The sequence below is a fragment of the Euprymna scolopes genome, chromosome 41 (genome assembly GCF_053919585.1).
Source record: "Euprymna scolopes isolate OS-2025 chromosome 41, ASM5391958v1, whole genome shotgun sequence".
In the NCBI taxonomy this organism is placed as follows: domain Eukaryota; kingdom Metazoa; phylum Mollusca; class Cephalopoda; order Sepiida; family Sepiolidae; genus Euprymna; species Euprymna scolopes.
This window is the reverse complement of record NC_136522.1, coordinates 35,981,314-36,008,373: the sequence shown is the minus strand read 5'-3', so window position 1 is coordinate 36,008,373 and position 27,060 is coordinate 35,981,314. Positions and strand designations below refer to the sequence as shown.

The following is a 27,060-nucleotide window of genomic DNA, read 5'->3' as shown; positions in this document are numbered from 1 at the left end:
ATTTTACTCCGTTGAGATTATCTCATCGTGCTTATACCTTAATTACCACACTTATTATTAACTGAAAAATTCTTAGACATGAAAATACGGTCAACCTTCAAATTCCATATCTTCTCCTATATCTATGCGCAATATTCTCCATTGATAAATCCAATTTATAAAAAAGAATAAAATTACTAAACCTGTGTAATGAAACCTTTAAATGTTCTGAAACTACTGCAAAACTCCACTTTTTACCCTTCTAAACCCGACTTCAATTTTAAAATTTACCCAACAGAATCTATAATTGATTTCCTACTCCAAGAGATTTTATATAAACTATATTGGACGCATTTGTATACCCAAATGAACTGGACGCATCTTGGCTCTCTCTGCTCACCCCATAATCGCCATTGTCACAGAAGATTGCTGACTTCTTAACCCAATTTGGACCTTGAGACACATGCAAGTCACCGTCCAAAACGCAACAAACATTTTATGACACACTCGATTATTAATTCTCTCTTTCCTTTTTTTCTTCGTTTTCCCACTTCCCATCTCTCGCTCTTTTATTTATAACTGTACAAAATTTTAACTTAATTCATATATGTACTTTTTTCTCTAGTGTCTCCCCCCCCTCTTTCCTTTTCCCCTTTTCTCTCGTCCCCTCTCTATCCGTTACTTCCACTCTCTTAGCTTTTAATATCCATATGTAAAACAATATCTTTCCTTTTTATTTTAACTTGAATCATTTGATGATATGGGCGGAAAATATTTATCCCGTGTATTGAAACAACTTGTAATGAATTAAGTTAATACACTCGAAGTTGAAATAATAAAACACACACACACACACACACGCATATATATAACATTTTCATTATTATTATTATATCACCAATCATTTATAATTAACAGTTCCCATATCGTGTTAAACTCTATACTAAGTCTATTTAGTAATTAATCGTCACAGAATTTGTGTGCTGCTTCTTTGAATTGTCTTACTCTTCATCTTTTCTGTCTGATGACAGAAAAGATGACGTATAGTATCAAAACAGATATTATAAGTTTAATTCTATTTTTTAAAAAAGACCCCCCCCCAAAAAAAAAGTGCTTTCAGGACAAAAATAAACATTGCTGTAGTCTGGAAGATTTTCGAAAATACAGAGATAGACTTGAAGAGAAACATGAAATGTATTTCGAATCGTAAGAAAAAACTGAAGTTTATAAAATTTGGGTTCGTTTTCTTCTTTTTACATTTGATGACTTTTCTATAACGACATTCAAACATGGAGAAGTGAAGCTTATATTGATAAAACGCATCAATTTTGTTGAACACAGCATTCCGTTTTATAGCGTATGGTTATGAAGAATTTGAACTATTTTTTGTGTCATTTGTGTTTTGAATAGAATTTGCTGAATTATGAGTAAGGTGATGATTACGTGTGTACGTATATGTGGACCAGTAAAATAATGTTTATGAGTAAAATTATTACAAAAATGCTACAAAACCGAATGCAGCTGTCACTAGGAATTGCATCATAAGGCTTTAAGGATGAAAGTGCTTGGTGCAAAGTACCTTTTGTAAGTGCGATTGCATCTTGTTGCGTGAATCAGTCATCTCTTGTATCCGGCAGTTGAACGAGTTGTTCACCGCGTTGAACTGGTTCCACATGCTGTTAGCACAGTAGCGAAGGCAGGCGTCCATATCACCACGCAGTTTCTCAGAGTTAGCACGTTCTTTCTGCGAACGAATCAAATTGTCCTGAGAATAACGACCCCAAGACTCTGGCACACTCACTCTGGCGGGAAAGCAAAGAAAGAGAAAAATAATGACCATGAAAAAATATGAAATCCAATCAAATTAATGTACAGAAGTTCTGTATTTTTCATGTTCCATAGTTTTGCAAGTAGTTTTGATTGAATTTCTGAAATAATTATCAGGCAGTGTTAGTCTTGACTTATTTCTATCTATTTTCTGTTAATATTTAACAGCTTAAGCATTTATTTTTAGTTTTAAACGGCTATATACAAACTATGAAACGAGTATTTACAGTGATGAGATGTTACATGCAAACCTGACAATGTGAAATGTTACAGAATCCAAAATGATTATCTATCTATCTATCTATCTATCTACCTATCTATCTATTATATATATATAAGTGAACGTGTCTGTGTGTGTGTGTGTGTCTATGGGTGTGTCTGTGTTTATTTTACTACTCCATAACTCTATCAATTTTCAGTCTACACACTCGAAATTTGATATACAGGGTACTGAGATTTGGGAAAAATCTTCGTAATCCGTTTTCGGCCAGAAATTTGGCTGTTAAGGGGTCAAAATTTAACGATTTGACCTTTGAGAACTCTACCAAACTCCTTCGCCAATTTTGGGTTTAAACACTTGAAATTTTAGATATAGGTTCCTTGGACAGGGATCAAACTTAATAACTTGATTTGGGCCCAACACAATAAATGGTAAGGTGTCATAATAGGGGTCAAAGTTAAAAAATATTTTTCCGCTTCGGTCTCTACAAAATTACTCAGAAAATTTCTGGTCTAACACATTTGAAATTTTACATAATGGGTATTCAGAGATAGGGCAAGCTTTTTAATTGGTTTGGGTCGAAAATTTGAGTTACCAATATATAAATGTATGTATGTATTTATGTTTGCATGTCTGCCTAAAACTTTCCACACAGGCGACGGATTTTTACAAGATCAGTATCGTTTTGAAGTCGACCTTTTAGACGACAAATATCGAAAAATTGGCTAAAAACATTAATCTCTTCACCTTAAACTGGGCACTTTTCTACAGGGGGGGCGCTTTTTTCACCGATATTTTCGAAAGTCATCCTCTCCTTTCGATTGTCTAGCCTTAATTAAAACCTACGTCACTTCCGGTTGCCGTCAGGTTTTTTTCCCCGTTCTTTTCCTCCTTTGCGGTATGGGTTCGAGCCTACCTTTCTACTACCACATTGTTTGCTCAACATATACTGCCTATAAAAGTGAAAATGTGTGTGTGTGTGTGCGTGTGTGTGTGTGTGTGTGTGTGTGTGTTTGTACATTTCCCTACGAAACAACTCTGTCAATTTTCACTCTACAGACTCGAGATTTGACATAAGGATTATTGAGATTTGGGAAAATCTTTTTAATCAGTTTTCGGCCAGAAATTTGGCTGTCAAGGGGTCAAAGTCCAACGATGTGACCTTTGACAACTCTACCAAACTCCTCCGCTAATTTTCGGTCTAAACACTTGAAATTTTAAATGTAGGTTACGTGGTCATTGATCAAACTTAATAATTTGATATAAGCCCCAAAAAATAAATGTTAAGAGGTCAAAATATGTGGTCAAAGTTAAAAAAATTTTGACCTCTAGGGTCTCTACCAAATTACTCAGCCACTTTCTGATCTAAACATTTGAAATTTTACATAAAGTGTATTCACAGATAGAGCAAGCTTTTTAATCGGTTTGGGTCGAAAATTTGAGCTGCCAAGGGGTCAAAGTTCAAAAGATTTTACCTTTGAGGTGTCTAGCAAACTACTCAGCCAATTTTGGGTCTAAACATACATAACGGGTATCCAGACATGCGGCAAGCATTTTAATCAGTTTTGGGGCGATAATTTGGCTGCCGAAAGGTCATAGTTGAAAGAATTGACCTTATTTAAGGATTCAGGTGAAAAGTCATCTCCCTCTCAGTCCAGACGAATAAGTCTCCTGTGTGTCATGAGTAAGTTGTTGGAATCCATATTAAATAAAGCAGTAGTCAACCACCTCAACAGAAACAACCTTCTTAGTGACACGCAATATCGTTTCCGCTCTGCAAGATCTACAGCAGATGTGCTATCACATAGGATTAGTGAATCTCTTGACAAAGGTTTCCTTTCCAGGGCAATTGCTCTTGACATATCAAAGGCCTTTGATAAGGTATGGCATAAGGGCCTACTTCACAAGATTTCCAGCTACAGTATTACTGGAAATGTTTTCTCAATCATTAAATCATTTCTCTTTGATAGGTTCATAAGAGTAGTGGTTGATGGGCAGAAATTAGAGGCCCACAGTATTAATGCTGGAGTCCCCCAAAGGTCCATCCTGGGACCAACTCTCTTCCTGGTCTACATCAATGATCTCCCAAAACACATACTTAAATCATTCGTTGACATCTATGCTGATAACACGACCATCTATGGCAACACATCAAAGGCCGTAAATGACAAAGTTCTCTCCGATTCTCTCTCCTCTGATCTTGAGCACTTGGTACAATGAGGGAAGAAGTGGCTGGTCACTTAATTCATCCAAAACCAAGCTTCTATCTTTACATCATCAACGCTCTGATCCCCAACTGGCATCGATTGAAATGGATGGCTCTCGTCTTGGAGAGGCTACATATTTTGACAAGCTTCTGTGTTTGACCTTTACTCCTGATCAGAAATGGAACACATACATCAAATCTGTTGCCAGGGATGCTGGGAAAATGGTGGGATCCTTCTACCATTCCAGAAGATATCTCACTACTGATGCAATTCTCTATCTGTATAAAAGCCAAGTACGTCCAAGGATGAAGTACTGCTGCCACATCTGGGCAGGAGCTGCTAAAAGCAGCCTATCCTGCCTTGACAGAGTACAAAATACACTTCGTGGTTTAGTGGGGGGTGCCCTTTTCTCTTCCCTGCAACCTCTCTCCCACAGAAAAGACATTGCGAGCCTGTCTTTGTTTTATTCTTATTTCCATGGTAGGTGCTAGTCTGAGTTCCAATCCCTCGTCCCCCCTCACCAATCTTTCACAAGAAACACCCGTCTGGCTAAAACTACTGTCAATAATTTTCCCCACTCTCTATCTGTGCCTAAATCCAAATGTAGATTTCATGAGCAAAGCTTCTTTCTTAGAACTGCACGCCAGTGGAACTCTCTGCCACTTGCCTGTTTCCCACCTGACTATAACTTGGACGTCTTCAAGTCCAACATAAACAAAATCCTCACAAACCGCCCCCTTAAGTAAGACACTATCAAAACCCCCAATACTAACGATTACTACAATACTATCTCATTGATTACTGTACACGCAATAACCCTTATCCCTGAGTGGCCTTCGGGCCTTGATAAGTGGTGACCTCCATGTAAAAAAAAAAAAAAAAAAATTTGAGCCCAAAACAATTAAGGGATCAAATTTTGGGTCTAAACACTTGAAAATGTAGGTTACTAGGACATAAGTTAAACTTTTTAATATATATATATGCATATAAAGTTATGAACAGTACATAGGGCCTGAGCAAAGCCGGGTTGAACTGCTAGTATATATATATATATATGTGTGTGTGTGTGTGTGTGTGTGTGTGTGTGTGTGTGTGTGTGTGTGTGTGTGTATTAATTATCACTCTAGACACTTTATATTTTTGTGTCTGGTTTCAGGTTTTTATTTAAATGTAAATCCTTTCTAGCATTTAAAACTTTTATGTTGATATCATAGTTCGATGTCAGCTTTTTTTAAAAATGTTTGGTGATTGTGTCGATCAAATAGATTTTTTGAAATCATTTTACAAACTAAAAAATGACCAAAAGTCATCACATACTCCTAAAATAAAGTTGTTTTCAAAGTGGTTTTTGGTTGTCATAAAAAATAGTTATGATTAAAATATTTATTAAAAAATAGTTATGATAGAAATAGTTATTAAAAAACAGTTACAATAAAAATATTTATACTAAAAATAGTTATGATAAAAAATAGTTATTAAAACAGTTATGATAAAAACAGTTGTGATAAAAATATTTATGATAAAATAGTTATGATAAAAATAGTTATTAAACAGTTATTAAAACAGTTATGATAAAATAGTTATGATAAAATAGTTATGATAAAAACAGTTATAATAAAAATAGTTATGATAAAAATAGTTATGATCAAAAATAGTTATGATAACAATAGTTATGATAAAAAATATTTGTGAAAAAATAGGCATAATAAAAATAGTTATGACAAAAATAGTTGCGAAAAAATAGTTATGATAACAGTAGTTATGATCAAAAATATTTGTGAAAAAATAGGTATGATAAAAATAGTTATGACAAAAAATAGTTATGACAAAAATAGTTATGATAAAAATAGTTATGATAAAAAATAGTTATGATAAAAATAGTTATAATAAAAATAGTTATGACAAAATAGTTATTAAAAATAGTTATGATAAAAATAGTTATGACGAAAAATAGTTATGACAAAAATAGTTATGATAAAAATAGTTATTATAAAAATAGTTATAATAAAAAATAGTTATGATAAATATAGTTATGATAAAATCTCACGATTGTAAATGCTTGAGAGAGAGAGCGGGGATAAATAACGACTTGGAAGAAGTTAGTTTGGAAGTGAATATAAAATAGATGTTAAACCAAACATTTCTAGTATGACTAGTTTTTGCAGATTGATGTGTTATTCGTGTAAAACCATCTCAGTGACAAGTGCGGACATGCCACTAGGTATTTAAAACTTTTAAAGATCATATGACACTAGGTATTTTAAACTTTTAAAGATCATATGACACTAGGTATTTAAAACTTTTAAAGATCATATAACACTAGGATTTTTAAACTTTTAAAGATCATATGACACTAGGTATTTAAAACTTTTAAAGATCATATAACACTAGGATTTTTAAACTTTTAAAGATCATATGACACTAGGTATTTAAAACTTTTAAAGATCATATGACACTAGGTATTTAAAACTTTTAAAGATCATATGCCACTAGGTATTTAAAACTTTTAAAGATCATATGACACTAGGTATTTTAAACTTTTAAAGATCATATGCCACTAGGTATTTAAAATTTTTAAAGATCATATGACACTAGGTATTTAAAACTTTTAAAGATCATATGCCACTAGGTATTTAAAACTTTTAAAGATCATATGACACTAGGTATTTTAAACTTTTAAAGATCATATGACACTAGGTATTTTAAACTTTTAAAGATCATATGACAGAAGCCACTTCTTATCTGTGTTTATTTCGCAGCAGATGCACTTGTTGCTGATTCAACAAAATGAAACATAGAAAATTTGAAGCTTGTCACGTTAGTAATTCCATATTTCCTCCATGGGTTCGATGTGTCACATCTCTTCTTTGCTACTCTCTTCAGCTGCTGCTGTGACATCGTATCTTTAAAAAAAAAACTTGCCCTTTTCAAAATTCGCTTTTCTCCATTTTGATCTTTCTACAGCTACTCCCTTCCATCTTCCAACATCGCTTTCAAAGCACTTCAAATCGTCTTTGAATTGCTTACGTGATTTGTACCAGTTAGTTGCTTTATAATTCATCTGCTTCGGCAGTCTGTCACCAAAAAGACAAACAAGATGACTAGTGTAATGAAGTCTGTGTATATTTATATGAGATTCAATGCATACTTGAGAGAGGAGCTCGCTATAACACTTTGATGTCAAGGGTAGACCCATCCCAATAGATGTTAAGCAAATGCCTAAGGTGATTCTTATAGCACCGCTCTATCTAGCTCTGTGGGTGGCCCATGTCTCATAAGCATATAACAAAACTAATATAACATAGATCTCATAAACAGAGATCATAGTTTCCAGTTTGACCTGCATTTTCAAATGACCAGAAAACATGTCAGTCTATTCAATGGACCTACTTAGCATCTAACGACATATTTCTTGAGATAACATTACCCATAGACATAAACAAATCCACTGCAGACAGTTAGTGGCTTTAACAAATATATCAGCTTCCTGATACGATTTACCAGAGGTCAGAGCAAACGTAGCCTTTGTCTTGCTTATTGTGAGACTCATGATTTTATACACAATGATCCATAAAATAAGTGAACTACAAGATGAACATGGTCTGAAAAGTGAAAGTTTTGAACAAAGTGGACAATATTAATTTTATTTAGTTGTTTCACGACGTTTCGGCCAACTATTCCTCTGGCCTTCGTCAGGTGGTAACCGCAGCAGATAGGAACTCTGAATCTGAATGTAGTCAGGAGATTCACCACAGGTTATTCTCAAAGAGAAATCTTTGATGGCCTGTGCGAAAAAATCCTAGTAAATAATAATAATAATAATAATAATAATAATAATAATAATAATAATAATAATAATGATAATGTGGAAACTAACACACAGGCACAACAAGTGTCGGTCAGACAAAATGCTGCAAAGGCAAAACATGAAACACTACATGGAACCAAGAACACTGAAACTGTATATCTATAAGTTCTCTAACCCAACCCTACTCCCATTGCCCTCCCCCAAGAGCAAGATCAAATAATCAAGCAGAGTCAAGGAGGAAGGAAAGACCGATGAACTGATCAGACCTCAGCCGAATAAGTGCAAAGAGAACTGGGACCTTGGGGAGGCTTATTGTTACTCAAACCCCAACAAAGACCAATAGCTGTTGCTAACGAGAAATCAATGGTAGGCAGCTGTTGAGATGATGCAAATTTATTTGCAAATGGTATTGAACGAGGAGGAGAGTACTGAAAACCTGTGGAGACTTGTTGTCACTCAGCTTCCAGTGAACACCACAGGCTGTTTTCAGAGAAAGATCTCTGAAGACCTGTGTGAAAGCTCTTTGTGAGCTAAAATTAATAATTATCTGTATCTTACAGCACAACAGATCAATCTTCTACATGTCTGTTATAATAAGATCTTAAAATTAAGGATAAAAATAATGAAAGCAAAAAAAAAAGAAGACACAGAATAATTAACAAAGATCCTCCTCTTCATCTTTAGAATAGTTTTCTAAACAGTAACATTATTTAGAAATTCATTCTTAACATGGCGAATCGGCTTTGTTACTGTTGCTGCACTTCTTATTATTTTGCATACCAATTATTAACCATTTTCAAATACTATGAAAAATTTCAAATAGCATTATGTCAACAAATCACGAACTAATTAAAATCGGCTTTGTTTGAAAAAAAGAAATAAATCTTCAATTGCCTCACTATTTTTACTCAATTTACAAAAGAAAAACGTTTGAAATTTAGAAAGATCTACCCGTGTAATAGAAATTCTATTTTTGTTTTTATGTTTGCAAAAAGAAATATAACCTGGGATTTTACAATAATTCAAAAAGAAAATAAAGCAAGAAATCTACACTTAAATATTTAAAACTTTTAAATGAATCAGAATCGGTAATTGTATCAGAATAGGACAATTTTTGGAATCGTCCTAATTATGAAAGGACTGAATAAAATTTGATGATCTATGAGGACGCTTTATAAGTGTTTATTGATGTTAAATTGGAGCTCAATGGAAATAATGATCGGGCAGAGAAAGACTGGCAATGTATGTTTAGTGAGGAAGGAACTGTAGAAAAAAAAAAGAGAGATCATCCACCACGAGATTGTAAAGTCGATTTGGTACTCTGTTCTAACAAGAAAGGGTTATCTTAGAACATCTGACTCTTATGTAAGTAAAGGATTGTATAAGATTTCGAGAGTGGGGGAATGATCCAAACATTTTCCCACCAACTTTAACAAAATTTTTTAGCTCTGCAGTGAAAGTCAACCTTTGGGTCATATCAATGCAAAAGGCTTCCATAAGGAGATAACCTTTGTTGTGTCGGGTCTGCTTTCTTACCTGTTAATAAGTGGGGGATGTCCTTTTCTCATGCAAACTTGTACTACCTGCTGAGCTTCCACATCAGACAAGCCTTGGCTTTTCTGATGAGGTGAGTATGTGTACAAGCAACAACACTAAAAACAAAACCTATCAAACGATGAGTCATCTATACTGATGAGAGTAGAAAGTGGACATCGCAATCATTTTCTTGATACTTTTTCAGTTAGTCCTCACATTCCATAGTGGATTAGAGTTTGCAGACGTTTTCAATTCTTTCATAGTATTCATCATCATTCTACTATTAATCCATTTCATTGTTTTGAGGCTTGATAAGTGGTGATTCATTAATAAAAATGATGTCTTCAATAGACTTTTTCATATGGCCACTTTATTGATATCAAACACACATAAAACTCTAGTCCCCTTCAAAGTAATCTCCTCCGGCTGCAATGCACTTGTTGTACCGTTCCAACAACTTCTGAAAGGCCCCCATGGAAGCCTTCTTGTGTGAGTGTGTCAATGACCATCGCCACAGCCTTTTTCATTTCCTCAATTGTCTCATCACGACAGCTTGTACGGGGTTTGTTGAGCTTAGAGAATAATTAAAAGTCACAGGGAGTAAGGTATAAACTGCAGGATCTGAATTGATCAGATCGATCCTCTCCCTGTTCTCATGACAATGTCTTCCTTTCTGACCTTCTCTGAGCACCCTTCCGCATCTTCAGTTCCTATCATTAACATCAAACTATGCAATTATTGTCTCTATAGACACACAACGGTCCTTATCCATAAAATTCTTTATTTGGTCAATCAACTCTTGTGTTCTAACTTCCTTACTCCTCCCACACTTCTCATCATCCCTCATAAACTCCTTGCTTTCCTTTAATTTTCATGCCATTCAAAAACTGATGCTTGATTCATGCAAGATGGTCCAAAAGCAGTCTGAAGCATTCCATAAGTTTCTGTGTCATTTTTCCAGGTTTAAAACAGAATTTTATTGCATATCATTCTTCTAAAGTGTCGTCACGTCCAGATTGCATTTTTGAAATTGACCAACTGTGACAATCAGGCTTTAGTAGAGTGTATTTTAATTCCTGCGGTAGCTGTTCATTTGTGTCTGAAATCATAAAATTTGGTCAGTTATCTCATAAGATAACAATATAAGATAACAATATAAGATAACAATATAAGATAGCAATAACATATTTTTTAAAATTTTCTACAGACTACGACAATTTTAAGTGCTCATAGAAAAATATCTGGAAAATTATTGAAACTCATAACAAAAAAAAAAGTAACAAAATGAAAATCCGGATATGATTATAAATGTACAGACACAAAGTATCTATTATAGAAAATATTACTTGAAGAAGTTCAACGAATATAATATTCGAAACCTGAAAATGACATAAAAGATGAAATAAAAAAAATATTTCATGATTTTAACATTTTTTCATTTTTTAGATGAGGATTGATTTCGTATATTATTTGCATTCTTTGAACTACTGTTCTCATCTTCAATGTTATTTGCATAGCGTTTTGATCGATGTAATCTTCGATCTTCTTCAGGTGTATCTTGTCAAACGTGGAAATCTGCATGGAATTTTAAACGAAATACTTTAATTCACGGGAGTAGCAGGCTCTTGTTTCGTCAGCCATAACTGAGTAAAAGTTTTAAGTAATTCGCTATTATATTTTTTAGTCTCGCTCACACTGAGGATTGAACCTTACAAATTACACTTGAAGAAGGTCGGAAGTTACATTAAGTGAAACGTTGTGAAAATAACACCCAAAATGTGAACAGTAGTCTGAAGAATCCAAATAATAGGAATACTTACGTATTGCAAATCGCCTCAACACCAGGATAATACCCAATTCCAGCTGACGAGTTTCTTAGCTGATGCACTCGGTCATCGATATTCTGCGCATGTTGTTTATCTTTCATATCGATCTCCATGTTGTGTTGTGATGCACGATTCATCCTAGCCAAAAAGATTTGGTGGATTATCAGTTAGTCCGAAATTGGAAGCAACAATGCATTACAATCAATTGCAATTATACAAAAACGAATATGCATCGATTAGATGATCTGTGATCCACTGGGTCACTACTTCTCATGTTATTATCAAATGTCCTTCTCTTCGCCCTCTCTTCCTCTATCATTTTTCTCTCTCTTCTTCCAATTTTCCTTCTCTCTCTCTCTCTCTCAAACAGTAATAGACTTCTTGTGACACAAGGCTGAGTTATACATGGAGCATAGGGGGTGTAGTGGTATGAGTATCACAAAGGTGCTCATGGCTTTGTGGCATTCGATAATGGCTATTGATTGAACGAATGAAAATGGAAATGAACAACATTATAAATATGAGTATGATTTAAGGATGAATAATAACTTTTATGAAGTCATTCATCCAGTGTGCACAGTAACAACCCATAAACAAAAGTGAAAGTAACATGCAAAGGCTTAATAGCATAGTAGATCCCAAGCAGTTTTGACGGTTCATCTAGTAGCCCTTTGCCTCTTCAGATTACAATTTGAATTCAGGTCATAAGTGGACTATGTTTTGTTTTAATGTGTGACATCATCTTTTGTTGTGTCATCATATGGCGTTATAAAATGTCTTCCACTTATTTCAGTAGATGATCTCATCTTGTGATCAAAGAAAATAAATGGGAGAACGTCTACAAAAAAAATCAGGAATTATTTCTCAAAAGCTTAACTAATAAACCTAGCACGGACCGTAACACAGTGTTCTTGCAAAACATGATACAGAACACTATGGAGACGTTTACCTTTATCCCTGATCAAGATCAAACGTTCGACGCATTCTTTAGAAGATACGAAGACCTTTTTAACGGCGATTGTGAAGATTGGTTTGATGCGAAAAAAAGTCTGTCTGCTTTTATGAAAGGTAGGAACTGCTGAACACAGGAGGTTCGTAGGCTACATTCTATCTAAAAAGACTACGGATCTGGAGTTCGTGGAAACCGGTAAGATACTTTCAGAGCTTTTTAGTCAGAAATCATTAGTGTTTCATAAAAGATGGCGATGTTTTAATTTAGCTATAATATTTAGTCTTTTTCCTTCAAAATGAAATATAATTGAGGAAGAATTAGAGAGGGTGTTTGTTTGTTTGTTTTGGACAGTGGAGAGAGGAAGCAAGAGATGCAACATTACAGTTATTGAAAAAGATGGGACAGGAAACTTTATTTCCAATAATTCGTTCGTAGATTTTGATGGATTTGAAACCTTTAGGAATGGTATTCATCAGCATGCCTTCAGTTGTCCACGAGGAACACTTTGTTAATCCTGATGATAACACGATTCATACACAAACTATCGAAGGTTTTGTTTCCCTAGATGAGTCCGTAATTAATTCAACTTCCATATCTGACCCCCAAGATTGCCATGTGCATGAAATATGTTTCTATATAAAAAATGACTTTCCATGTGGTAGGGACATCTCCAGAGAAGATTCTAACTTACCCTATCTATGCTTCCGGGTTGCACTTGCTTAAACAGCGGAATTACTATCGTTAAAAGCATATCTGAGAAAATTGACCACGTCCTATCTGCTTATCATTCAGCTAATATTCATGTCTGTGGAGACTTCAATGTTCACAATGTGGAATGGTTAACTCACTCAAACAAGACCGATGATGAGGGGAAGTTCTGTCATGATTTCTGCATTGCTTATGACCTCACTCAGATTGTTCACGAACCCACCCATGCAAGTCTCCTAGACCTTTTTCGCACTTGGATTTTCCGACCACACTATTGTATCAGTTAAGATAAAAATGAATTGTAATAAGTCCTCAGATGTACCTCTCCATTGTACAGTATATCGATACTCTATGGCTGACTTGGATAGCTTCCGCACATTTATATCAGATCTACCTCTGTGTTCCATATTTAAAAAGGATGTGTCCTCTATAGTATCAGCCCTGACGAAATGGTTAATTTTAGGTATAGACCGTTTCATATCCTCGAAAAAATTCCAACAAAAACCTAATAGCCAGCCGTGATTCTTTCCAGAATGTGCTGCTGTGCACAGAAATCACTTTTTCCATTGCTTCCAACTTAATAGATGTACTGAGACTAAAGCCGCTTTCGGGACTGCCAGTAACCACTGTAAGAAAATAATAAAGAACGCATGAGAGTTGTATGCTCAGTCCATCAAGTCCAAAGTAGTTGAGCAGCGGCTTGGTTCCCACCAGTTTTGGCAAATAGCAAACAGAATCCTGAACAGAAGTGTGTGTTTTATCCCAACTATCATAAATGGACCTGAGGTAATCTCGTCAGCATCAGACAAAGCCAAACTCTTTGCCAAGAACTTTGCAGCTAATTCTGCCCTTTGTGGCCAAGGCCGCCAACCTCCAATATTTACTCCTGTATCAGAAAACATGCTATGTGATATACAAATATCTGTACGTGATGTTGCCAAGCTAATCAAAACCTTGATTCCAGTAAAGCAACCGACCCTGACGGTATTCCAATTATAGTACTCAAAAGACCAGAACTAGCGCCCATCCTTACAAAACTGTTTAAGCATTGTCTTAAGGAGAATTGCTTTCCATAACCCTGAAAAATCTCATCAGTTTGTGCTGTATTTAAGAATTCAGGTGATCGATCATCCCCCTCTCAGTACAGGCCAATAAGTCTCCTGTGCGTCATGAGTAAGTTGCTGGAATCTGTGTTAAATAGAGAAGTAATCAATCATCTCAGCAAAGTAACCTTCTTAGTGACATGCAATATTGTTTCCGTTCTACTAGATCTACAGCAGATGTGCTTACAGTTATATCTCATAGGATTAGTGAATCTCTCGACGGAGGCTACCTTTTTAGGGCAATTGCTCTTGACATATCAAAGACGTTTGATAGAGTATGGTATAAAGGTGTACTTCACAAGATCTCCAGCTATGTTATAGCTGGAAATGTCTTCTCAATTATTAAATAATTTCTCTCTGATAGGTTCATAAAAGTAGTGGTTGATGGGTAAAAATCAGAAGCTCACAGTATTAATGCTAGAGTCCCTCAGGGGTTCATCCTAGGCCCAACTCTCTTTGTGATCTACATTAATGATCTTTCAAATCACATCTTTACATCATTCATAGACATTTATGCTGATGACACTACTATCTATGGTAGCACATCTAAGACCGTAAATGACCAAGTTCTCTCCGATTCTCTCTCCTCTGATCTTGAGCAAGTTGTACAATGGGGAAAGAGATGGCTTGTTACTAAAACCAAGCTTTTATCTTTACATCATCAACGCTCTGATCCCCATCTGGCATCAATCGACATGAATGGCTCTCGTCTTGGGGAGGCCTCATGTTTTGACATTTACTCCTGATCTTAAATGGAACACATACATTAAATCCATTGGTGAGGCCGTTGAAAAAATGGTGGGATCCTTCTATCAATCCAGTAGATATCTACCTGCTGATGCAATTCTCTATCTATATATGAGCCAGGTACGTCCAAGGATGGAGTACTGTTGCCACATCTGGGCAGGAGATGCTAGAAAGGACTTATCCTGCCTCGATAGAGTTCAAAACAGACCTCATAGCCTCGTAGGGGATGTCCTTTTCTCTTCCCTGCAACCTCTTTCTAACAGAAGAGATGTTGCGAGTTTGTCTCTGCTTATCGTTTTTTTCATGGCAAGTGCTCGACTGAGCTTCAATTTATGGTCCCCCTTCACCAAACTTTCACAAGAAAGCCCCATCTATAATTTCCCCCACTCTTTATCTGTGCCCAAACCTTCACGTAAATTCCATGAACAAAGCTTCTTTCTTAGAACTGCACACTTATGGAATTGTCTTTCGTTTTCCTGCTTTCCAACTGACTACAATATGGTTGTCTTCGAGTCTAACATAAACAAGTTTTTGATGAGCCGTTCCATATAAGTTAACAAATTTACCAAATTTCCATTACAAACGATTACTATATTGTCCAATTTCTACTGTACACTCTTTAACCCTTATCCTCGAGTGGCCTATGTAGAAAAAAAGAACGTTTACAAATATTTAACAACAAAATTTATTTGTTCCATTATTAAAGATTCAAATATGTTTAAAAGTAATTAAAATTGACATTTTTATGTAGGTTTGTGGTTGCATTCAAAAAGACCCGTGAGGAGACAGTTGGGTACAACAGAAGATATGCTTCGTTTGCACCTGATGGAGTTCTTGTGGCGGAGAAGAGCAAATGAACAAATATTTCCAAGAATATGAATTGTATTATGGAGGGATATTATTTTATATAAAACAGTAACCTGACGAAGGTCAGAGGAATAGTTGGCCGAAACTAAGAAAGATGAGGATAATAGTCCGCAATAAATAAATTAAAATTAAAAAATAGAAACAGTTGTTACAATATCGTCGCATTTTACATTTTTTATTTATGTTATAAAATTTTATTACATTAAAATAAAGTAGTTGATTTTGTTTAATAAAAATGACAATTCTTTTGCAATTAGCGTTGCATTTTATTGTAATTAATGTAATCTTAAAACTTTGTAACATTAAATAAAGTAGTTGTAAAATAAACATTTTTTCTTCACATTAATTAGAAGTGATTTTCAAGGGCATTTTTTAATTAATCAGAAGTTACTTTTCCAGGGCATTCATCGTCAAGCCCAAATATTAGCTTCTTTTTGTTATGAATACTTTTCAATGTTAAATGTTTTGCGTTACCTTTAGCGTCACAAATTCTTGTATGAAAAAATGGATAGATATCTTAGTAAAATAGAGTTATCTACCTCAGATCAGTGACGAATTATTCAACGGCGTCAACCTGTTATGTAGCGGGTACATATTGGAACAACTTATAACGGGGACTCAGAAGAAATTATAGCATTTATATTCTGAGAGAGACATTTTTAACTGAGCTGAGAGATATGCGAATTCATTATTTAAGGAATATGCAATACAGTCCTTTTACATCAGAAGGGAGATACTTCATTTATGATGGAGGCGGGGGAGACAGACAATCAATACTTGAAGGTGGTTTACAAAGTTCGTTTACAGAGATGATAGACAAAACAGTTGTAATGAATGACGACACAAAGACAGACAGTTACAAAATATAGATGGTGATTTTTTATTCATCAGCCGGTCGATTGATCACTCAGGGATTCAAGCTTGTATGGCTACATGATCTAATCTTCTTCTCCTTCGACTCTAAGGGCATCAGCTCCACTAAGGCGCTGTCCGACTCTTGTCTCTAACTGACTCTATCACCGTGACTTCGATTCTTTCTCTCACTAACTTCGAACCTTGTCTCAATATATTGAGAATCTCCTTTCTTTATGACGTCAGAGGTGTGTTATTCCACGTGAATAAATTTCACGTGGATTTTACATATGTCTGTCTAAGCACATCTTTGGCAAACAAAGAATTCCCAATTTTAATTGTTCAATATCTAACCTATTTTTAATCATTATTTATAAACTAGCATTGTCCGTTCTTTTAACTGACATATTTAATATCCAGTTATTTCTAAAAGAATGAACAATTGACTAAATTCCAAAATTAATTATCTATCTCTGACATAAATAATATTTGCGAGAACAATGCGAATCGTTTTGAATTCCTTATCTTTTAACACTTGTCTACTGGGTTCGATTCTAACCTTTTCCAAATATCATTTTCAAACTTATCTAGTTTTGCTTTCTTACTTACTGGGGTCCGTCCCTTTACATAACAGACCCACCGTCGAGTTAGGAATATAAAAAAGAGGATTTCCAATCACCTTCGTTAATACACACAACTAATACACTAGCACCATAGTTTCAAATTTGAGTCACTGCTAGTTTCAAATTTAGTGATATTTAGTGATCAAAAACTAATATTTTGTAACATAAAGCAATGACCAAGCCTTTCGTTGATAATTTACACTCACACTTCGCTTTCAAGCATTTAAAAGCTACAAAGAGAATGAATGTATGATTAAAAAAAGATAAGGTCTAATGGTACGATTACCTTTTTTTGCTAGGGCACGTCGTGACCAGCTACTTGGTTGGATTAAACCTTTCCGACCCCCCCCCCATCTAGTTCAAATAAGATCTAAAGTGAAGTATTACAATCGCATGACAACTGGGACACGAACTGCTCAGTAACTTTCAGACATCGCTTGTTACCACCCACGTTCAACAGATGGACCGGTTCGGGTAAAGGGTGTCATCTCTCTGCAGAAGAATAGTCAGTATATTTTACCGCCTAGTATACAAGGTGTACACAAATATCCAACAAGTCAAACCCAAAAATGGCAAATACAACACAATACAAAACGGTATGTATAATTAATAATGCCTATAATTTGGAGAATACAGCGGTATCAAATAAAATAGATTCAATAGGATTTCAACATAATAGAGCCAATTCCATAGTTTGTGATTGTATCTATTTGGCCAATGCTACAAAAATATTGATATTTTGGGAATAACTTACAGAAAAGAAAGATTTGATATGACTATCGTAACATTATTTACAATATTTATTATAAATCAAACTCGTTTATTTCTCTATTTAATCCTACTGTCACCATTTCTAGACAGGCATTGCACAAGCTAACATGCAGATGAATTTAGTCTGCATAACTAAAAATGATCATCTGACAAAAACATTAGTATCAAGTAAAAAGGTAGCATAATGCATAAATAATGCGAAATAAAGTCCTAATATATATATATATATATATATATATATATATATATATGTATATATGTGTGTGTGTGTGTGTGTGTATATATATATATATATATATATATATATATATATATATATATATATATATATATATAATTGTTGCTGTTGTTGTTATTGTTATTATAGTTTGATTGTGAAGTCTAAAGCTCAACGGGTGTTATCTTTTTATTTTTTAAAACGCCCGAGCATGTGTAAATGAACAATAGCGCATTATTTTCCAGTAACCATGTTTTTATTTAATTTTGAAAACATACTTGACGGATCATTACGTCAACACACAGAAAAGCAAATATAGATTTTTCATAAATGTGGCTTAAAAAGAAAGTTTAAAAATCGTGTCCAGAAATATCAGAAATTAAAAACCAAAAAACAACATTCACATAAAAAATCAATAAATGTAGTTTTAAAAACGAGAATGCAACGTTCTGTTTAGCGAATTGGACGCCATTTTTAATACAAACGAAACGAGTAAAACATATATTTTATCCAGTCATTATGTTGTAAAAGGGACTCATGAGAAGCTAAAAACGAAATTGTTAAATAGAAATTAGAAATATCTAAATAAATATTAAAATTAAAAATAACTAGAGTGAAAAAACAAAGAAGCAAGAGAATAAAAAAGACATTAAAATGTTTTTTTTTTCCCAAATTACGAAAAGATTATACGTTTTTTTCTATGTTCGGATCATAATAGCTGCAACCGGACTAAGAGGTGTGATTAAATCAGCCGATATAAAATTTTGGATAAAAAAACTTACTTCAGTTGTGCACTGGCGGAACCCAAAATACGGCGGATCTTTTCTTGGCATCTTTTGATGACGTCAACTTCCTGTTGAATAAAAAAATACACACACAATTACATAAATCACATCTTTTTACTGTAAATTGGAAGAGTTCTCTACCATTTTCAGGTGTTTCATTGATATAAGTGGTGTGGAATTTTCATATCCCCGAAAAATAGAGAACTTCATTGGAAGATGAGTCTCTTATCTCATCGCGACTATTTGGATCCGCATGATTGTTTCTCTTTTAGTTGCATAGTTTTCTTATAAAAACTGACAAAATGTATAAAAACAGGATAAATCGTTTCAAATAAAATGAGATTTGCGTACTTCATCAGTATTTTTAAAAGACTTTATCACAACAAAAACGATTTTTTGTTGTGAAAAATTTTCTAATCCAAATCATGCCATCATGGACATGAGAGACAAAATCGGAAGAAGAGAATAGAAGCGGAAATAAAAGACAAACGAGTGGTTTTCAAACAACTGTTTTGAATAACATCTAACAATTAAAAGAAAGAAAAGAGAAAATGAAAGAAAGAAAATCGATTTTTGAAATATAAAGTCAGAATATTGTATTAGACAGAAAGTCATTAGATGTAATCGATAAACTAAGACATTTTCTCGTGTTTCTGGTCTGCAGAAGAAAGCGGCCGTGCTTTGGGTACCGTTGCTAAAATGTCCAATATAGTAGATGGGTTCCGGTGTTATAGATGCCTGCATAGTGAATAAGAATATAGTTTACAAAATTGTTAACCCAACATAATTTTGTGCTGTCATTCTTTACAACCTCTGCTGCGTGTCATCTACACAACGTGGCTTCCGTTTCCTACGTGATAAATCACTACCTTGATAATCTGCTAAGCTCAAATAACTCATTCCACAATGCTGCAAAACTATATAAAAAACAAGATTGTTTTCTCCAATGATATCCGCACCTTTACTTTGTTCTCATCCTTTTTCCTTTTTCTCGCCAACTTACAGACAAAAAATATTGGCAATAGATTTTAATTGTCTCTCCACCCATTTCCCAATATCCCTTACTTTGCTATTTGTAATGCCCTTTTTTCGCCATTCCTCGGTCACTCGCTTTTCCTTGCTCTGTTTTAATTTTATAAACTTTCTCTCATATTTTTCCGGGACATTATTAAAGACAATTTTCAATTTGACCTGTTACACGCACATAACTCTATTAACTGCCTATTAATGTTTCGTCACCATTTTCGTGCGTGTGTCTTGTGTCTTGTAACCCAAGCCATTTCATGCTTACGATATTCATCAACACAAGATTATCTTTTGAAAGATGGTTATCCATTATAGTTATTCGTCTATTTGCACTGCAAATCAAAAAGGATGCAGACGAAGAAAAACAGATGAAACAGAATCAGACACATTAATAATTTGAAAGCTTCGTCAAATCAACACTTTTTGACAACGCAAAGCTTTCATTCACATTCTCCTGATAACATCCCTTTGATCTATCATCTGTCTGACGTTTATTTACTGAAAGATCACCTGGATGTTTGTGACATCTTACCTGTTTTTTACGGCTCTGCACTAAACTCACTTGCACTATTTTCCTCTTCCCTTTCGTCTCTTTCATTATCAAATTTCAGCGACAGAACATTAGCACTGACTTTTGTCTTTCGTTATTTTTCTCTTCTATTCGCTTTCTTTCGTGGCTGTTATTAAAGAATTCTTTTAAATTCACCATCATTTATGACGATTAGGAAAAGTGTTGAACTTAGAATGAATCCTTGAGGCCGTCGTCGGTCATCATTTGTAAACAACTATTATGAACTTAGAGATTTTTGTCGTCCATTCCCGTTTTAATGTATGTTTGCTATTCTGAATTTTGAAAAAAAAACGTTCTTGCATTTTTTAGGAAGTTTTAATAACGAATGAGATAACTTCAAGCTACAGGCAATATCCTTTCCCCTCCTAAAATTAAATTCTGGAAGTATGTCTTCCCGAGAGATCACCCCAAACTCCTCCAGAGGAATGGACAAAAATGTCATCTTTGTCTGTACTGTATCTGTGTGTGTTTATGAACTCATCCTGATAAAACAGATTCCGCATCGGATGATTTTTCAATCCGAACTTGTTCAGTTGTGATATTTGTCACCATACTTAAAATTGTTTAGTTGTGATATTTGTCACCATACTTAAAATTGTTTAGTTGTGATATTTGTCACCATACTTAAAATTGTTTAGTTGTGATATTTGTCACCATACTTAAAATTGTTTAGTTGTGATATTTGTCACCATACTTAAAATTGTTTAGTTGTGATATTTGTCACCATACTTAAAATTGTTTAGTTGTGATATTTGTCACCATACTTAAAATTGTTTAGTTGTGATATTTGTCACCATACTTAAAATTGTTTAGTTGTGATATTTGTCACCATACTTAAAATTGTTTAGTTGTGATACTTAAAATTGTTTAGTTGTGATATTTGTCACCATACTTAAAATTTTTTAGTTGTGATATTTGTCACCATACTTAAAATTGTTTTGTTGTGATATTTGTCACCATACTTAAAATTGTTTAGTTGTGATATTTGTCACCACACTTAAAATTGTTTAGTTGTGATATTTGTCACCATACTTAAAATTGTTTAGTTGTGATATTTGTCACCATACTTAAAATTGTTTAGTTGTGATATTTGTCACCATACTTAAAATTGTTTAGTTGTGATATTTGTCACCATACTTAAAATTGTTTAGTTGTGATATTTGTCACCATACTTAAAATTGTTTAGTTGTGATATTTGTCACCATACTTAAAATTGTTTAGTTGTGATATTTGTCGCCATACTTAAAATTGTTTAGTTGTGATATTTGTCACCATACTTAAAATTGTTTAGTTGTGATATTTGTCACCATACTTAAAATTGTTTAGTTGTGATATTTGTCACCATACTTAAAATTGTTTTGTTGTGATATTTGTCACCATACTTAAAATTGTTTAGTTGTGATATTTGTCACCATACTTAAAATTTTTTAGTTGTGATATTTGTCACCATACTTAAAATTGTTTAGTTGTGATATTTGTCACCATACTTAAAATTGTTTAGTTGTGATATTTGTCACCATACTTAAAATTGTTTAGTTGTGATATTTGTCACCATACTTAAAATTGTTTAGTTGTGATATTTGTCACCATACTTAAAATTGTTTAGTTGTGATATTTGTCACCATACTTAAAATTGTTTAGTTGTGATATTTGTCACCATACTTAAAATTGTTTAGTTGTGATATTTGTCACCATACTTAAAATTGTTTAGTTGTGATATTTGTCACCATACTTAAAATTGTTTAGTTGTGATATTTGTCACCATACTTAAAATTGTTTAGTTGTGATACTTAAAATTGTTTAGTTGTGATATTTGTCACCATACTTAAAATTTTTTAGTTGTGATATTTGTCACCATACTTAAAATTGTTTTGTTGTGATATTTGTCACCATACTTAAAATTGTTTAGTTGTGATATTTGTCACCACACTTAAAATTGTTTAGTTGTGATATTTGTCACCATACTTAAAATTGTTTAGTTGTGATATTTGTCACCATACTTAAAATTGTTTAGTTGTGATATTTGTCACCATACTTAAAATTGTTTAGTTGTGATATTTGTCACCATACTTAAAATTGTTTAGTTGTGATATTTGTCACCATACTTAAAATTGTTTAGTTGTGATATTTGTCACCATACTTAAAATTGTTTAGTTGTGATATTTGTCGCCATACTTAAAATTGTTTAGTTGTGATATTTGTCACCATACTTAAAATTGTTTAGTTGTGATATTTGTCACCATACTTAAAATTGTTTAGTTGTGATATTTGTCACCATACTTAAAATTGTTTTGTTGTGATATTTGTCACCATACTTAAAATTGTTTAGTTGTGATATTTGTCACCATACTTAAAATTGTTTAGTTGTGATATTTGTCACCATACTTAAAATTGTTTTGTTGTGATATTTGTCACCATACTTAAAATTGTTTTGTTGTGATATTTGTCACCATACTTAAAATTGTTTAGTTGTGATATTTGTCACCATACTTAAAATTGTTTAGTTGTGATATTTGTCACCATACTTAAAATTGTTTTGTTGTGATATTTGTCACCATACTTAAAATTGTTTTGTTGTGATATTTGTCACCATACTTAAAATTGTTTTGTTGTGATATTTGTAACCATACTTAAAATTATTTAGTTTTGATATTTGTCACCATACTTAAAATTGTTTAGTTGTGATATTTGTCACCATACTTAAAATTGTTTAGTTGTGATATTTGTCACCATACTTAAAATTGTTTAGTTGTGATATTTGTCACCATACTTAGAATTGTTTTGTTGTGATATTTGTCACCATACTTAAAATTGTTTAGTTGTGATATTTGTCACCATACTTAAAATTGTTTAGTTGTGATATTTGTCACCATACTTAAAATTGTTTAGTTGTGATATTTGTCACCATACTTAAAATTGTTTAGTTGTGATATTTGTCACCATACTTAGAATTGTTTTGTTGTGATATTTGTCACCATACTTAAAATTGTTTAGTTGTGATATTTGTCACCATACTTAAAATTGTTTTGTTGTGATATTTGTCACCATACTTAAAATTGTTTAGTTGTGATATTTGTCACCATACTTAAAATTGTTTTGTTGTGATATTTGTCACCATACTTAAAATTGTTTTGTTGTTATATTTGTCACCATACTTAAAATTGTTTAGTTGTGATATTTGTCACCATACTTAAAATTGTTAGCCATATTCAACCTCACCTTAATCAGATTTTTTTCAACGTCATCATGAACCATGTCGATGCCATAGCGCTTCTCTCTTTGCAGTAAACATTCCTGGCCGATGCTCAACGGACGCGCTGAATCCTCCAACGTTCGTTCCATTGTGCTCTTGTATTCCTAACAATAAAACCATAAACGGAAAAAACTTATATATTTCCAATGCCGGAGTAACCGGCATTGGAAATATATAAGTTTACAAGCAAACTCTAAATAATTTATTCGCTTGATAAAATAGTGAAAAATCGGAATAGCAATATGTGAGTAGAGAAATTACATTTATTTTCGACGCATTTGGGGAGGGGGTTGCTAAGAGTTGGCGTATATTATGATCAGTAACCATATATATTTGAAAACTAAAGTACAAATAAAATGTCGTTATGACAAATACATTTCATTTATGACAAACTATGACTACAAAAAATAAGACGAGATATTAAACATACAAAATACATCGTGTAAATACAACAACAGATGAACAAGTATCGATACTAAACATATGAGAAGAAAATCAGGAGAAATGCAAATTCAGTCATGCTTTAATGACTGCAATATGTGTTTGACATAAAAACAAGTTTTTATCCTGCCGATTCACCACCCATAAAGGCCCGAGACCATTCATGAATAAGGGCTAAATACATCCTTAGTTGGACGAGATCGCCGCCGAGATAGGACTGGAAACAATGAATGGAATCTGCAGAAGATAAAGATGACTTGATTAAGAAGAAGGCCCAACAAGTATTTATTTACATTAGACTTAAATACGATCATGTTGTAATCCGTTGGAAATCTAATTTATCATATCTTATTTCACAGATAGATGTTCTGGGAAAGAAACTTTGTTCATGGAAGTTCTGTTTGGCACTATCTATCTGTACACTAAAGTCTATAGATAGATAGATAGACAGACAGATAGATAGATAGATAGATAGATAGATAGAAAGCAAGGAAAAAGATTTTGCTGTAGTTGCAGTCAGACGATTTCTTTCTGTGAATGTTTTACTCAAGATATGGCAGCAGTACTCCGTTTTACGATGTATCTGGTTCTTATAAGGTAGATAATTGCGTCAGAAGTTTCTGGAACGATAGAATGATCCAACCATTTTCGCAACAACATTTGAGGTAAAAGTATATCCCAAAAGCTTTCTAGAGTAGAAAGCCATTTATTTCGACTGGAGAAAAATGAGAATCTGAACATTGGTGGTGAAAAGAGAGAAATTGGAGTTTAGAAGCGTTAAAAGAATTCGCTACTTCCTCCCCACTATTGCACCACGTGTTCAAGTCGAAGCGAGAGTCAGAAAGATCCTGATTATAAATTCTCTTTAAAGTTCTGTAATGAATAATTATGTCGTCTGCATAGATATCAAAGAATTATCTCAGAATGTGAATTCAAAAACCATTCATGCAAGTTAGTAAAAGGGTCGAACTCAGAATCTTCAAATTTTTTACCGTAAACAACTTTTATGGACTTATCGTAGAATAAAGATTTGATGGCAGATAAAACAGACCTAGATGTTCTATAGCTAATAAGCTCATGAAGCAAACGTGTGTGCCAATTCATAACGAAAGCATTTGATATATTAAGATCAAGATCGCCATAGTAACGAAATCCCCAGCGATAAATTCACTTATCACGTGCGATATCACAGCACGTCATCTGGTGATACTTCAGAATGAAATCCATATTGCTTTTTTGGACACTTTTGTTTGTTGACTTCAATGCAATATCTCAATTCAATTCAAATAATAAGATAAACCAAAAGGAACAAGAAGTGAGTTAAAAAAATTTTCCGAATGCACTCAATTAAAAGAAAGAATATGTAGTAAAATTATTTTCCAACGGAGAATTTATCAATAGAAACAAACAACAAAAAAGAACGCGTATTTAGCTAATTTACATTTATAGAACGTGTATAGTTTTTAACAGGTGCTTCTGCAGTTTAATTAACCGTTTTCCATAAGTAACGCGCCGACAATAAAACGAGCAGAAGAAACGTTTAATATTTAACAAATATTCTGTTTACTTTTTGGGGGAGAGGGGGGCACAACACCCTCCCGCCTCTCAAATGTTAACAGAATTTTGTGTGTTTTCATTTCAAAACCGTAGATATGTGTAAGTTTGTTTCGAGAATTCCTAAGGGTGTGTGTGTATAGAAATTATATTACTTGTACACGTTAGTCCCATGGAATAAGACTATCAGTAGGTAAGTGTGTGCTTATGAACGGCTAATAGTTGTTATTTTCTTTTTGTGATCGCTAGGGTGTTCTGTTAGCATAGGTAAGCGATATAAGAAAATCCGACGGTCATTATGAAAGTTGCTACCCGTGAATGTCTGTTGCGTTATATGAGTTTAGCAATATGTGAAGGTCGGTTTCTGAGTTGTTATAAAGCTGTAAATAATGTCATGTTTTTTAGCGGTGGTGTCTATTACGGAGGGTGCCGCCATGTTTTTTCAAAGCTTAGCAGTGTTCGGTTCATTGTGGAATATGAGAATGGCCGGAACGTTTCGGTGAGAAGTTATTAATTTTGATTTGTTAGTCGAAAAGAGTATATTATGTATATGTAAGCAATCATTTAGTTACGAAGGGTGTAATAAATTTAGAAGGAGAAAAGTACGGACTTCTTCCTTTTATAATGCTGCGATTGTGATGGTTGTTCTCCATTTAGCATTAGAATAAATGTGTATGTAACGGCGTTAAAAGGTTCCATAAGATGGTTGGTAATACTATAGACAGAATAAATTTGTATGTGGCATCTTTTATTGTAAACCTACAGTAATTTAGTACAGAGGGGAATTTCTGCAATAAAAATATTATATACAGGATAATAATAATAATAATAATAATAATAATAATAATGATGATGGTGATGATGATGATAATAATGATGATGATAATAATGATAATGATGATAATAATAATAATAATAATAATAATGATGGTGATGATGATGATAATAATGATAATGATGATAATAATAATAATAATAATAATAATGATGATGATGATAATTATGATGATAATGATAATAATAATGATAATGATGATGATGATGATGATGATGATGATAATAATAATAATAATAATAATAATAATGATGATAATAATAATAATAATAATAATAATAATAATAATGATGGTGATGATGATGATAATAATGATAATGATGATAATAATAATAATAATAATGATGATGAT

The 27,060-nt window shown here is 33.4% G+C and overlaps 1 protein-coding gene across 1 annotated transcript in view; it reads right to left on the bottom strand.

Moving 5' to 3' along the window:
* Positions 1 to 27,060, bottom strand: part of LOC145266473 (tektin-3-like) — a 118,843-nt gene that overhangs the window by 29,302 nt on the left and 62,481 nt on the right. The window contains exons 5-8 of the mRNA XM_080122160.1: positions 23,845 to 23,982; positions 19,026 to 19,096; positions 11,398 to 11,541; positions 1,559 to 1,781 (exon numbers count right to left, since the gene is read on the bottom strand). Coding sequence (XP_079978286.1) covers positions 1,559 to 1,781; positions 11,398 to 11,541; positions 19,026 to 19,096; positions 23,845 to 23,982 — 576 coding nt within the window. The remainder of the gene's footprint in view (positions 1 to 1,558; positions 1,782 to 11,397; positions 11,542 to 19,025; positions 19,097 to 23,844; positions 23,983 to 27,060) is intronic.